Source organism: Heteronotia binoei, chromosome 4, assembly GCF_032191835.1.
Source record: "Heteronotia binoei isolate CCM8104 ecotype False Entrance Well chromosome 4, APGP_CSIRO_Hbin_v1, whole genome shotgun sequence".
In the NCBI taxonomy this organism is placed as follows: Eukaryota; Metazoa; Chordata; class Lepidosauria; order Squamata; family Gekkonidae; genus Heteronotia; species Heteronotia binoei.
The window spans coordinates 132632354-132647602 of record NC_083226.1 but is presented as its reverse complement, the minus strand read 5'-3'; the positions used below and the strand labels follow the sequence as shown (position 1 = coordinate 132647602).

Here is a 15249-nt window from a genome sequence, read left to right as displayed (position 1 = left end):
ATTTTGGAAATTTCTAGGTGGATCCAATATTCTCGCTTGAGGTAACTTCTGCCACTGTTTTGTCTAATACCCTCTAAACCCATTTGTCCCTTCATCATGGTACGTATTGTCCCATCCCAGTGTTAAATGCAGTAGAAAGTTTCCTGTCTGCAGGAGTCCACTGGGAACAATTTGTTCTGTTCTTTAGGATCCTTATGAATGTATGAGTCATTTGCTGAGCCTTCCTTGGGCAAAAATCACCTAAACAAGGTCTATTTACAGCAAAATCAACACTGTCCAGTTGTTGTTGGACAACTAATTGGACAGCGTAAGTCAAGGTCACATCCATAATGTGGTTCAGTTTTCAATAGAAGAGAGATGGTTATTTCTGTCAGGTAGGGCAAGATCCATAGTAAAATTCAAAACAGTATTTGGGGTATTTTCCAGTTTAAAATGCCCCCGGAATTATATCTTTAAAATGTGTTTTTATGATTATCTTTTTTCATGACTATTTTCTTTATACTGTAGCTACAGTGATACAGCAGTATGTCCCCCCCTCAACCCCTCTTTTTTTTTAAGCTAACAGTTTATGACATGTTGAAGGGGTACATGGGCATTAATTATTTATAACATTCAGAGTGCTGAATGGCTCAGAGGTGCTCCTGAGAATTAGTTACATGTAGGGCTTTTTTGAGCAGGAATACAGTTCCAGCTGGCTTGGCATCAAGGAGTATAGCCTAATATGCAAATGAGTTCATGCTGAACTTTTTCTACAAAAAAGCCCTGTGTGAAACAATGGTGATGTCAGGGGTGTGGCCTAATATGCAAATGAGTTTCTGCTGGGCTTTTTCTACAAAAAAAGCCCTGGCTACATGTGTTCCAAAAAATGGCAAGGGGAGATAATGGCCCCTCCTCTCTCTAAGCCCTTTTAAACATCTCCACAACCAGCATTACAAATTTTCAAATATGCTAAAGGGGGAGGGACTATTTTAATTGAGTTGGAAGAGGAGCGAATAATATCCTAAAATAGAAAGAAGTGTGTCTCTCAGGCAAATATGTGACAGTCTAATGCTGCCTAGTGTGAAAGTGAGAACACAATATAAACAGCATGTAGATATTTTTACATCCCAGCTCCTTTAGGCTTAGAATGCTATTTTTCATGAAAGAAGAAAATTCATTATTCTCCCTGAAGAGTCTTCAGGTACCCCATGGACTCAATTTCTGGATATTTCTAGTGCCTGTATATACTCTTGCAGACCTGGGTATGAGAAATTCATTTTTATGGATCATACCAATGGGAAAAAAAACTTACTAAAGGAAAAATACAAGTATAGAGAAGTAATAGTTAACTATTGCTGCATTTAATTTAGTTTATCATACAAAATAAACAACTGCATTCCATTGTTACCATCAAAAAGCTAGATTTTTTAAAAAAAATCATACATAAGTACATAGGGAAAGCTCTCCCATTAATTTGTCAAATACCCTTTTAAAGTAATTTAAACCAGCTGTCATCAGCACACCTTTTAGCAAACATATCTGATACCCTAAAAGCATGGTTGGCAAACATGGTTCATTATAGAATCATCAAATCACAGAGTTGGAAGGGGCCATAAAGACCATCTAGTCCAACCCCTACTCAATGCAGGATCAGCCTAGAGCATCCTTGACAAGTGTTTGTCCAGGTGCTGCTTAAAGACTGCCAGTGAAGGGGAGCTCACCACCTCCTTAGGTAGCTGATTCCACTGCTGAGCAGTGTTGGGTGTCTCAGCCTTGCCTCATAGGGCTTGGTCTCCAGGCCCCTGATCACCCTCATTTCTCTACTCTGCACCCATTCCATTCTGTTCACATCCTTTTTGACGTGAGACCTCCAGAACTGCACACAATACTCCAACTGTGGCCAGGCCAATGCAGTGTACAGTGGGACTATGACATCTTCCAGTTTGGATGTTATGCCTCTGCACCCCAAGATCATGTTAGCCTTTTCTGTCATTGCATCACACTAGTTGCTCATATTTGACTTACAATCTACCTGTACCCCAAGATCCTGTTCATATACACTGCTACCCAGAAATGTATCCCTCATCCAGTATGCGTGTTGCTTAGTTTTGTTACCCAGATATAGAACTTGGGCACTTATTCTTGTTAAATTGCATCTTGTACACATCCACCCACTTTTCTAGCATGTTCAGATTTCATTGAATTCTATCCTATCTTCTGGTGCATTTGCTGATCCTCAGAATTTGGTGTCATCTGCAAATTTAATGAACAGCCCTTCTGCAGCCTCATCCAGATCATATATAGATATATTGAAAATGCCAGGTCTCCCATAGAGCATCTCCTAGTGTTCGGCAGTATGAAAATGGGGCTTTGTAGCTTCTGTCAGCTTCAAAAAAAAATCTTGTTAATTTCAGCAACTGGTTTTCCCCCTTTGCCTATGTTCCTTTCTGTTCCCTTTCATTCAACAAACTAACCTAAAATGCATGCTCAAGACCTCAACCATGAGGATTTAAACAGAAGGTGCTTTTTGGAGACTACTGTGTAGCTGCGATAGGGCAACTGCATAATTTAAAATAACATCAGCCTTGGATACCACCCCCCATATGTCACAAGTAACATTCCTGATTTAGAAAAGTGCATTTTTAAATTGTAGCTGCAGAATAAATACATCAGAAGAAAAAGAATGATGTGGGTAAAGAATCTGAAGTCAAGATTAAAGGCTTACTGTTCTGAAAATCTGCAGTAAGTAGTGGGCCAATGTCTATGGAACAGCTTTCTTCAGGGCATGTTAATCATCCCTGGGCTTAGTGTTATTTTATTCAAATCTTACCCTATATTTTAACAGATTCCACCTCCTTCTCTGCTGCATACTTCCTTGAAGTAAATCTGTTGGTTTTGATATTACTTAGCATAGAAACTTAGAGTGAAAATTAGTCATTTGCATTTACCAGTTATTTGGATTATATTTCATGCTATATTATTCATTGGAAGGGACTACTATTGACAGTGGAACTGTTTATATTTTGCCTGGAAGCATACACTTACTCCTAACAAGCATAATTAAAGAATGATCACATTTTAAGTAATGTCTGAAATATTTATTAAGAAATTGTTTCATAGTGTAGTGTGAATTCAGCTTTATTTGAAATTACTTACAGAACTGGTAAGGTAAAGACACAGGGATCCAAATACCTAAATACATGGTTTTTATATGCATGGAATATTATACATATTGCTCATTTTGGTTTGGTAAGCATGTACTGAAGCTGCCAGAAGAATTGAGTGTTCAGATTTTGACAATGGTAGCCAAAGCTATGCAACTTAAAAGATCTTCACAGGACTGTTCCAGAGAACACTACTCCTCCCCCCTCTTCAACATGCTATTGTCACGTTTGCTGATTGTTCTGGGAAATATTGTCACCCACTAGATTATTGATGCAAAGCCCTTGCAAAGGCTACATTGAATTAAAGTCTTAAATCATCCAGTGATGTCACTGCTGTCTGTGTCATTGTGTTAGGTGACAGCAGAGGCTTCTTATTGAAAAAGATACAGCAGCACATATTGCAGAGGAGGGAACTCAGCATGTACAAATCTCACTGGCAAGGAACTGTGAAAAGACTTTATTTAAAAATAACAAAAGTATTAATGCTTTTTGAGCTGAAAAAATGTATCCATCCCAGCATCCTTTGCATATATAGTACACACTTAATTCATAACAACATTATTTTTGTTTTTAAATGTTATTTTCCCCATATTTTTTAAATTACAGATTCCCCTCTCCCCAAACACTTTGCTTTAGGGTTAGCAAAACTATTCATTTAGCCAAATAATTAGTTAACCACAATAATATACAAAATATGCAAGTAATACTTGGAGAATTTTTAAAGAAAAGACCAGATTCCATTCCTCAGGATGTAGGTCAACTTGTGTTGTGTTACTGTTGAGCAGATTTAGGCAGACTATCATGGCACAATAGTATATATGGATCAAAGTTCTTCAGACCAGAGTTTCAGTATATTTATTAATATGCTGAGGTTTCAATATCAGCTTGATTGTAGGGAAAGTGTGATACTTTCCTGTGAATTTCTCCCTTATGATAGATTTGTACCCATAATATCACTTGAAAGGTATTATAGCATTTCTTATGACTGTAGGGTCTGGTATGACTCCACTTGATGCAAAAATAGGGCTGCCAATCTGTCAGCAGGAAAATAAAGCAGAAAAAGGCCAGCAGCCCAACACTGTGACATCATTTCCAGGAAAAATCCAGAAGTGATATTAGTACCCTCTAGGAATAATTGAAAACTCTAATATTTAACTACAATTCTTAGAGAGGCATAATGACACTGATGTCACTCTCCTCCATCTCAGACAATGTTTGGCAACTCTATGCAGAACCCTTGCTGAAACAAAGCAGATTCAGGGATTATCAGTGTTAGACTTACATGTACCATACCAGGGTCCACAGAAAATAACAATAACCACAACAATGATAGAGTGCAGTCAACCTATTTATGGCAGCCCTCATGGGGTTTTCAAGGACAGAAATGAGAAAAAGTTGTTTGTGATTGCCTTTCTCTGCATAGCAATTCTGTGTCTTCCTTGGTGGTCTAAGTACTAACCATGACCAACCCTTCTTAGTTTCCTAACTCTGACAAGCTCCAGCTAGTTGGGGTTAAACAAAATATAAATTAAAACAATAAACATTACTTTGTGAGCACCTTTTAACATTCTCAATTATGTGGCTTTCATTAAAATATCACAGGCACTTAATACCACCATCCCTTGTATATTTCAGTATTCTCAGTGATTGAATGAATACTTCACTCCCAAACACTTGCAGTTTGGCTATATTGATACATACCTAAATAATTCTAAATTAGGTTGCTGTATTTCTGTAATTGAAGAGAACTGTGAAAGCTATCTTAGAAACTTCATCCCATAAATGAGGGGTGTACTTTTCTTAAGTGACTTTGTTAAGCTTTGTTTGTTGTAATTATATGTTAGTAAGAGTGCTTTTTGTTTTGTTCGCTTTTTCTACTGGTTTCAGTTGGAAATCCATTTTGTTTTGTATTTTTTGTTTATTTTTAGCTTTTATTTACTATTACTGAAACATACAAGAGAAGACCATTGAAAAAAGAATGATGAATGCAACAGAGCTAAAAGATTTTTTTAAAAAAGATAACTATAACATATCACCTATTGGCAGTTCTTCCATCCATCAATCCATCTCATCCAGCTTTTGGAGGAAATTTTCAGGACTTGTATCCCTCACTCAAAGGTCCTTCCCCAATCAACATTAGAGATGCAGGAGAAATGATCTCATTAAAAGGGATTGTGTTAGGCAAATAAAATAACTTGTAAAAGCTCATATAACGGTTAGAACAAATAAATAACTAATAATCTGTTTATATTACTGTCTTAGAGATCACACATTCCACAGTCTAGTTATTCTATGCACATCTTGATGTTTTCATAATAAAGTTAGTTTTAACAGTTTATACAAATCTTTAATTTTAATTAACCAATCTCAAACCAATGGGCTATGACTTGAGTGCCATATTTCTGCAAAAACAAGTCTTGCAGCCATCAATAAATATAAAGCAATAATTTGTTTTTTTAAGAATTTACATTCCAAACAGATGCTCTATCACTGAGCTACAACAGCCCCTTGGGCTGTGAGACTACATAGTTCAATATGAGACTATATAGTTCAATAATGCAAGCTCAATTCAATTCTTAACATTACATTGTAAAGACTATGTTCTCAAACATTGCCATAACTGGACAGTTACTTCTTATTGTATGAGGATTTAAACCTTTTATATACACTACAGCTTCACTCAGCCAAATACACTTTCAACTCCTCACCTCCCAACTGCTGTTTTTCAACTATCTCGCACTAACATTCCACCAGCTCCCATTGGTTGCTCTTAGAGAGGTGGAACCTAACCTGTCCATCACAGTATTCTTTTGAGATATTCTACTTATTCCCTCAAACATGAGTAAAATTGCTTTAAAACCAGTGTAATCTTTATAGTATCCAACCCAGTTAATCAGTCTCAAACCAATGGGCTATGACTTGAGTTCCATGTTTATGGTATCCAACCCAGAAACTGTTGTGATTACAGTTCTGTGAATTGCTCACAGGATACAAAGGGAGGATTTCTTTAGTGGCCAGAGGCAGGCAGGCAGCCGGAAGATGAAGTCCCTCTACTCACTCTTGCAAGGAGGAGCTGCTGACACCAGACACTTTCTAGAATACAACCAGCTGCTCAGAGCCTGCTTGTCCATCTTTTTCACAGCAAAAGGCTGTTGTTCTGTGGGTTCAAAGGCATGATATGTGGGAATCCCCCCCCCCCCTTCCAGCAAGAACACCCTGTGAGGAACCATCAGTGACAGCTTGGGGGGGAAGTGACCACAATACATTTTTCTGTTACCTCCACCCAGTACCTCAGGCACACTAAATAAAATCCTGTCAGAAAATAACTAAGCACCAGATGCTTTCAAATTCAAAACCAAAAAGTATATTTATTGATTTGCAAAAGGCAAAGAAGGGAGTGAAATAATAGTAATTGGTTGGAATTTAACAAATCAGTTGGCAGGCAGGCATTCAACTAAAACAAACAATCTCTAATCCCCATAAGATGTTAGCAGGCTGAAGTAATATCAGAACTACAGGCAGGCTTAAAATCTATAAACTAACAAACAGGCAGGCTGTGCTTCCTTAGCACTAGGAACACTCTATGCAGAGAAAGATTATCAAACCTATGCTCAATCTACCAGGATATAAAATAAAAAGGACCACACACACTTTGTCTTTCACACTGAGGACTATCTGACTTGTGCCAGAATTTTCCCCACACAGACGCTCTCATTAGCACACGGGCACACCCCAGGCCTTAGAGTGATGCCTCAAAACTCACAGCTTCTTGCAAGTTGATATATTTGGTATCCATGGCTGCAGCTCAGCCAGTAAGAGCAAGCTGTTCCTGCTTACTCAGGCTAACTGCTTCAGTCCATTACACACCCATAAAGAAAAAACCTTTCTTAAAGTAAAATTAAAAATATTAGTGCAACATTAAAATGCAACAGGATTTCAACTGAATGAAGAAACAAGTATCAACTTAATAGTCCCTCCCCACAAAAGTAATTCTCAGGGTTCTCTGTGGAGGAGCCATGGCAATTAGACTACTATAGGTATGGCTTATCAAAATATTAGCATAATTACAATAGTAGCCATGTTAGTCTGGTTATTCCAGGGGTTGCCAAACTTGCTTAACATAAGAGCCACATGGAATAAATGCCAGATGTTTGAGAGCCACAAGAAATGAATGTCAGATGTCTGAGGGAGGGAGGGAGGGAGGAAGGAAGGAAGGAAGGAAGGAAGGAAGGAAGGAAGGAAGGAAGGAAGGAAGGAAGGAAGGAAGGAAGGAAGGAAGGAAGGAAGGAAGGAAGGAAGGAAGGAAGGAAGGAAGGAAAATAGGGGGCAGGAAGAGGTGGAAAGAAAGCAACTTTGTTCTCCAAGCCTCTGATTGGCTTAGCTTGGAGAAGTGATTTAAAGAGAGAAATGCCTTCTCCAAGCTGGCTGACAGGGTGGTGGGGGCTTTGAGAATCACACAATATGTATGAAAGAGCTGCATGTGGCTCTTTTTCAGTTTGGCTACCCCTGGTTTATTAATATATTTAATTCATTTATACGTTGCCTATCTCCACAATGGGGATTCCAAAGCTGTTTACATCATTCTCCTCTCCTCCATTTATCCTTATGACAACCCTATGAGGTAGTTTAAGCAGAGACGTAAGCCAAAATGCCCTCAAAAGAGGTTGGGGAATTAACAGGTGGGCAACTATCACTCAAAAGGATCTAGAATCTATATATACAGGATTCGACTTCCAGAAATTTTTACTAAATTTACGGAGGACACTAGTTAAGTAAAACAATTATGCTTTTATTACAGAAAACTATAGAACACACATACAAGATAATGGATACATACAGCACACATATAGACCTAATAAAAATAGAGAGAAATATATAGAGGTAACACAAGGATGGACAAACAGGGTGATAATTACCGATCGTAGTCTTCGAGGAAGGCTCCAATGGCGATGAATGAGCGAGATGGGGGAAGGGACCCTCAACTGATCAGGTATCAGGGGCGTATCTAAACAGCAGGACTGGGGTACTGTCAGATGCACACGTGTGGGGAGTTGGGTCAGAGGTTATAAGGATTACCTTGAACCCTTAGGGGGTAGGAGGTCCAGGGGATTATGACACTGGGTCAGGTGGGACATGATGCTGTATCACATGGTACATTACCTCAGAAAAGGGGAAGCTTCAAAGTGACTGTAGGGGCTGGACTTATGTGGTGGGCAGTGGCCAGTCTATTCTGGGTACCTAATTGGATGCCCATATCCAGCCAGTGAGCAGACCTGTCCCTAGTTACCTGATTGGGTTTCCAGGTAACATTAGGCAGGGGGAGGCTCCAGAGGGGAGGCATGGGTGGAAGCATGGGTGGAGGGGATTAAACCAGCTATCCAAATTTATCTAAAGGTGACAATAGAGGGCCAAATTGGTACCTAAGGTGACACCCGATCTATACAAAGAACTTCTGGCTCTGGGGGAGACTGGTCTTCCTCTTCTTGCTCTTCTGGCTAGCACAGTCCTTTGTCTGAAGTTCCATTTGACAAAGACTTGGGCGGTCTGGCAGGATCCGTGCCTAAGCTAAGCTTGATTGCCTTATGTAGATGTAACAGCTGTTGAGTACGTGAGCCTCTCACTTCTCTGTCATGGAGTCTGGCACTGCAGGAAGATGGTCGCTGATGATGTTAGCCTACCAACATGGTTTTCATGGTCAAGGCTGGAAACCACTTGCCCTGTTCCTGACAACGAGCCTTCTTTCACTGCAACAGCCGAGATGGTGCACGCACGGAGCGGCTGGAAACCCATCTGTACTTCTGGCTAGCACTCTTCCAGAGATATAGAGTGCGGTTGTAACACTGACGCTGTTAGTATTCACATAAGTCTCTTATAAAATGGTAGATAAAACCCACATTTCGTAGCAGATGTGTGTGAGTTGATGCTCCAGGCACCCTGGCAACCAAACAGGTGATTACGATGTCTGTATATAACTGAAATTAGGGATCTCTTGCTCACAGAGAGGGTGATTGAACAAAGTTCACCCAGCAAGTTTCCATGGCATGAGTGGAAATTCAAACTGGGACTCCCAGATACCAGTCATACACTCTTAACCACACTGACTCTTTGTTGCAGAAATCAAATGGCACCCTTAAGACTAACCAGTTTTATTCCAGCATAAGTTTCATGAGTCATACCTGAGTTCTGCAGATATTTATGAAACAGAATTTTTACATGAACATTCATAACCAAAATCACCAGGGGGGCGGGGTGGGATGAAATAGCTGTGGCACAGGCAGGGGTGAAATTCTAGCAGGAGCTCCTTTGCATATTAGGCCACACACCCCTGATGTAGCCAATCAAGAGTTTACAAGGCTCTTTTTTGTAAGCTCTTGGAGGATGGCTGCATCAGGGGTGTGTGGCCTAATATGCAAAGGAGCTCCTGCTAGAATTTTACCCCTGGGCACAGGGATATCTGTTGTAAATCATTCAGAGATGTGTGTGAAAGGGGTGTGAAAGAAAGCTGGTTATTACATGTCATGATTGATGAGAGCGGTCACAGGTTCCAGCCATCCATGGGATTCAGTTACAGAGAGCTGAATCAAATTACAGCGAAATTAAATCTGATCTATCCCTTGTTGGGAGCCTGTCCTTTACCACACTTGGCAAGCAAATCTAGGCTAGGCACATCTTTTGCCTCCTGCATCACTCACCACACTGGATCAGAGAGCCTAGATGGGTTGCATCACTCTCCAGTTCAATCTCTCACTGTATTGGGACAAGGCTGAGTCAGCCCTATTCCTTGCCTTGGTGGGGTGAGACCATGCCCATGCTTTACTGGGCTAGGCTGGACCAAGCCTTCTCCATGCCTCACAGAATCACCCCTCCCTTGGGGCTGGGGTGGTGGTGCCCTAGGCCATCAGCTCACTGGGACTTTTTCCAGTAGCCTCAATATCCAGTCTGCCCATGATCTTCAATGAGGTGAAATTTTTATCCTCCTGTAGTAGATTAACAGTTTCTGACTGACACTTCCTTTGTCTTTCTAACAATTTAGCCATTAGTGACACTGTTTCTCAAGTTGTTTTCCTTACAGCTACAATTGTATGAGCCCCCCCCCCCCACCCGACCAACAAAAATCTTTTTTTTCCCCTACAGGGAAATAAATGAACTTTACCACTAGACTTTTCTTTGGTATATATGAGCAGACAAGACAATAACATGTTAAATACCAGGACAAAGGAGAGGGCAAGAGTATCTCCACAGCACTCCAGAGGCAGATTTAATCAGCCTCAGTTATTTACCTCATAGTTGGCTTACATTTAGTGAATTAGCACTAATTCATTTAGTGACTTACAAAACACTAACAGGCCTGTTCATACTCAAATCTTTGTCCTCACTGGTTAAGTTTGCTTGGTGGTGGGGCAGAGCGGTGTAGGGGTTTGTCCTTTAATATTCACAGTCTTAACATGCTACCGGTTACTAAGTGTATGCTCTTCCCACCAAAATAAAAGAGGGCTTCAAGGTTGCACTCACACACTATTATTATAAAAGAGAAATAAGACGACCAACATCAACCCAAGGCAAATGCAGAATATCAAAAATACAATATCTAAATCAGAATCATTCTAAAACCACTGGAAATATTTAGACAAGGAAACTGCTGCACTAAATATGGGCTGTGTGACAATTATTTTATTAACAATGAAATAAAATATTAAAACACAACAGGACAATATTGAAAAACTTCTATATGTATGAGCTGTACATTTTGTTACAGTAGTATATAAGTAATTGTATGCGTTTTTAAATAATTAGAACACTCTCGTTGTATGCCCATCATCTCAGTCCTAGATCTTGATTACTTTAGCAATACCTGCTACCAATTCCACACAAAGTTTCAGTTATTACAATGATCTTATGAAATATGCATACATTTATCCTTATTTTTGTGGGCTCTCATTGGGTTTAACTCTCCACTCTGCTGCATGAGTATTTTTACTAGTGGTCAACTGTATATATATATATATATATATATATATATATATATATATATAAACTAGAATGTTAATGTTATGAGAGTCACAGATTACAAAGTCTCCATACTGGCTGATGTTGCTGTTTTGGTGGCATGTTGTTATATCAAATGTGTGTGATGCTGAAAATTGTGTGCTCTGTAAATATATAGTATTCTGTGCAACATGCTTGGGTAGACCACTATGACACATACATTGATTCTAAAATTCTTCCACGTGTCACTTGAGTCATTGGAAGGTTCTTTCTTTCTGATGAGGTTCCAATAAACCCCTTGCCAAGAACCAATTCTAAGATCAACACAAGTATCATGTGGTCTGTAGTTTTCAGTTGTGCTGAACTAGTACATTGGGTCTCCGCCCCCCCCCTAAAAAAAATCCGACGCTAGCCATAGCAGTACTTTTCAATGGTAAACCATTAAAGCATGGAGTAAAAGAAAGCCCACAACATATTTGAAAAATATGCACTTTTTCACCATTCAAAAAGAGATCCAACAACTTGTGTTTATAGAGAAGAAAATGTGAAACAAACAAAAATTTTCCTTTCTTCCCCATTTCAAGTTTTACAGTTGTTTCAGATATCTGAAACCTTCTGCAAATTAACCCAACATATCAGCTTTAGATGGTTATCACATCTCATGCATTTAGTATCCAAGGTGCAAACATGAAGTTAGTTGCTGGCTCTGTGAAGATAAATCCAGATGAACTCACCTGCCCACCACTATCTAGTCACTGTCTTAACACATGTTATTCTTGTGATTACTGACAACATATTTAATAAAGTTGCCCTTAAAGTGACACCAAAGTGCACCAATTGGTTGTGGATTCCAATAAAGAAAAGTATCCCTAGCTGCATGAGACACATCCCAGCCCAAACAATCCTAACATGCTGTATCTAAGCAGTGCCCATTGCTATTAGTACAAAAATCTGGCTTCCAAAGGAGGAACATGTAGGCGCTGGGGTGAAGGTACAACCAAACTCAGGCAAAACTGCTAGTCAAGAGGATATTTTGGAAGAGTGACATTATTAACTTATATTGAGATACAAATTTCTCAAGGTATGAACCAGATGTTTGTACTTTAATGTATGAAGAAAACCATACTGTGTATTGTTTATAAGCTGTACCCATATGCTTGTCCTTGTTCTCTCCTTACTTATTTAATGCAAAACAGGTAAATGGTTTCATTAATGAGTGCTAGCTGGATCAAGTTTGCATAAAGAACTTCCACATACAAAAATGCTGTTTTAAAGTCAGTTTGGTGTCTTGATGCAAGGAACTGGAGAAGGGACAAAGAAAATCAGAGAGAAAGATAAAGATAAAGAAGAGAAGAAGGGTGGTAAAAAAAAGTCAGACATTCTAAAAGGTGATACATGGTAAGAGTTAAACTTCATAACTGTTTTCTCCCCACCCCCCGTGTGTGAGAGAGAGATTGCTGTATATAATTTTCTGTCCCACCCCCCTTGGTATCACAGGCATTACTTCTTAGGCAAGGCATCTGGATCCTTCTTTGTTCTCCAGTGGTTCAGGGAGGGGGTACTTCTTTACAAACACTTCAACAGAAAAGTGTTACAAGTTGTTCCTCTGGGACAGTCACAGAGCTTCCCAATCCTGGCTCCTTTTCTCACTGCACACTGCTCTCCAGCATCACACTGTTGATAGCAACCAACGGTTAGACAAAGGACACAATGAAAAACCAAAACTAGAGCAAAACGTTGCAACTGGATTCCTGAAAATTTATTCTTGAGGACTTATGCTTAATTTCTAATATTATAAGAAGAGATCAAAGGAATGGAAGATTAAATCACTATATCTGAAGTTCTGTTACACTACTGGAAAATCTACAATCACATTAAAGCTCTTAATATATCTCAGAAACATATTTCCTAGAAATACGTACTAGTTTTTAAACAAACATGTAAATATATTTTAATTAAATAAACTTATCTTTTTTGAACAAAGCCCAGATTTTTATGTCAAATTTTAAATATATATAAAACCCCCAAACTGACAGCTCCCAAACCCGATGTGAAAATTGCTCAAATGTCAGACACTGACTTTTCAATATGCAAAATTTAGGAGTCCATGATGGCATCCCTCTCTCCAGTCCCACTGGATTTCATCTGGAGGGGGTCACATGTATTATTTAGAAATCCACCTTGCACACACACAAAAAACAAACCTGGGGAGGAGGCAGCAGGAGATCTCATCCATTTTGATGGGGGGAGGGTGTTTTTATTGTGCTGCAGGATTCACCAAAATTATATGAGGGGAAGACTAACACTGATATCCTGTGATCATTTTGCACAAGGAAATGAACACCTCTGTACACAACTGGACTTAACTGCTGCATAATAGTGTGTGGGCTGTTTAGTAGGACTGAAAAAGACAGAAAGCCTGGAACTCTGTCAATTACACACAGAAGATTATTAGAAAGAAAAAAGTGGAAAAGCTACAAAGGGAGTGAAGAGGGGAGACAATGGACAAGCCTCAGTGGCAATTATTTCAGAAGAATCTCTGGGTTTCTTAAGACTCACACCAGTCCATCTGTTTGCTGCTGTGTTTGGATCAGAGGTGCAATTTTCAGATTCACAGACCCTCTGGACTCTCTCCAGACTTCTTTTGTTCCCCTGCTACTAGCTGCTCTTTCATTTTTTTGCCAGAAGTCACTCACCATAGGAACTTGGCCATACTTCTTCTCATAATGAGGGAGCCTTTTGCTTTTCAGCTTCTCCAGGACCTCTTGCAGAGCCTCGATCTGCAAATACACAAACTTTCCCATCAATAGACAGAACAATCTGTAAAGTGTGGGGTGGGGAGATGCAGCACTAGAGACAAGGCGTTTCTTCCCCCAGGAAGGCTGGGCACCAGGCTTGTTGTCCTCATTGAACTACCTCCTACTAGTTAGAGTGCTGCCTTGACTTTCCTTCCTCCTGTATTAATCTTGCTGCTCTTCCAAACTTTAATTGCCCAAGTTCCCCCTTTACACTATACAAAAGAAAAGCTCAGCACGTAGAAGCGTTAAAGATAAATAGATTCAAACAAGATCCCAGCACGATTCTACTCCCTGTTAACACACACACTTCCCCCGACTTAGTTGCCTCGCAGTAGGGTTTACCAGTTCCTTCTCATGGGACGTGTCCTCCATGGCGGAATAGAGGTCCAGGGCTCGCGGCTGAAGCTCCGTCTCTTCCTGCCCGCTAACTCCCAGAAGCAGCACCAAAGCGGCTCCCAGCAACGCGAGCGCTCGAGAGCTCTCCATGGTGCTAAAGTACAGCTCCGCCGCGCGGAGCCTTCTTTATAGGGCTGTCAGGGTCACCTGTTGACAAAGCTTCAGGCACTGGGATACGTCAATCCATCGCGGTTGGCTGGGAGGGATGGGGAGTGAGCGACCGTATCGGGACCTGACAGATGAGTTGGGCAATGATCTCAATTTCCTTCAGGGCAGATAGGAGCAGCGAGGAGACGCAAAACAAAAACCGGAAGGGAGCGCTCAGAGGTAAAGAAGACTTCACTTGCCTCAGTCTTTAAGACAGCAGCACTGTAGATGCAAGGCAAAGTGCTACTCATTCATGTGAATTTCAATAACGGATAAGGGCATCAAACCTGATGCACTGTCACATTTTGGTTATGTGTTACATTTGTTAAAATACATATATTAAGCACCTTTCTCCAAAGCATCATTTACTTTTAAAGTAGTATGTAGCTGAAGGAGTAGAAACAGCAGCATCACAGTTGATTGTTTTACTCATTTCCAAAACTTATACCCCTCCTTTTTACTCTGATCAGGGACACCGAGGTGGCTAACAGATTAAAAACATGCATATTAAAACACATATTTAAAAAACATTAAAACAACCCCCCCACATAATTAAAACTTTTCAAATCAAGTTACAATATGGTACAATAAAATAAACATACATAAACCAACAAATATAATATAGGAGGGTGGGAAGGAATCCTGAGGGGATGCCAGATGAAAGAAACAAAAAAAAGTCTTCACCCATGTGGAAGATGGCAACAGAAGGAAGCAGCCAAGTCTTTCCATAGAGAGGGTTTCAAAATTCTTGTGCCATGACAAAGAAAGCCATCTCTCAG

The 15249-nt window shown here is 39.9% G+C and overlaps 1 protein-coding gene across 1 annotated transcript; it reads right to left on the bottom strand.

Moving 5' to 3' along the window:
- Nucleotides 1–12616: 12616 nt before the first annotated feature.
- On the bottom strand, nt 12617–14565 carry CARTPT (CART prepropeptide). Its single transcript, XM_060236428.1, has 3 exons — nt 14270–14565; nt 13826–13909; nt 12617–12803 (listed from the first exon to the last, which is right to left on the bottom strand). Exons 1-3 carry the CDS (start codon nt 14411–14413, stop codon nt 12696–12698), a joined length of 336 nt encoding a protein of 111 aa, XP_060092411.1. The 5' UTR covers nt 14414–14565; the 3' UTR covers nt 12617–12695.
- Nucleotides 14566–15249: the final 684 nt, after the last annotated feature.

Excerpts from the sequence above, each read along its gene's own strand:
- CARTPT (XM_060236428.1), bottom strand. The coding sequence starts at position 14,413 with ATGGAGAGCTCTCGAGCGCTCGCGTTGCTGGGAGCCGCTTTGGTGCTG. Across the intron at positions 13,910-14,269 it reads CGTCCCATGAGAAGGAACTG|ATCGAGGCTCTGCAAGAGGT; the intron begins GTAAACCCTACT and ends GTGTATTTGCAG. Across the intron at positions 12,804-13,825 it reads AGTATGGCCAAGTTCCTATG|TGTGATGCTGGAGAGCAGTG; the intron begins GTGAGTGACTTC and ends TGCTATCAACAG.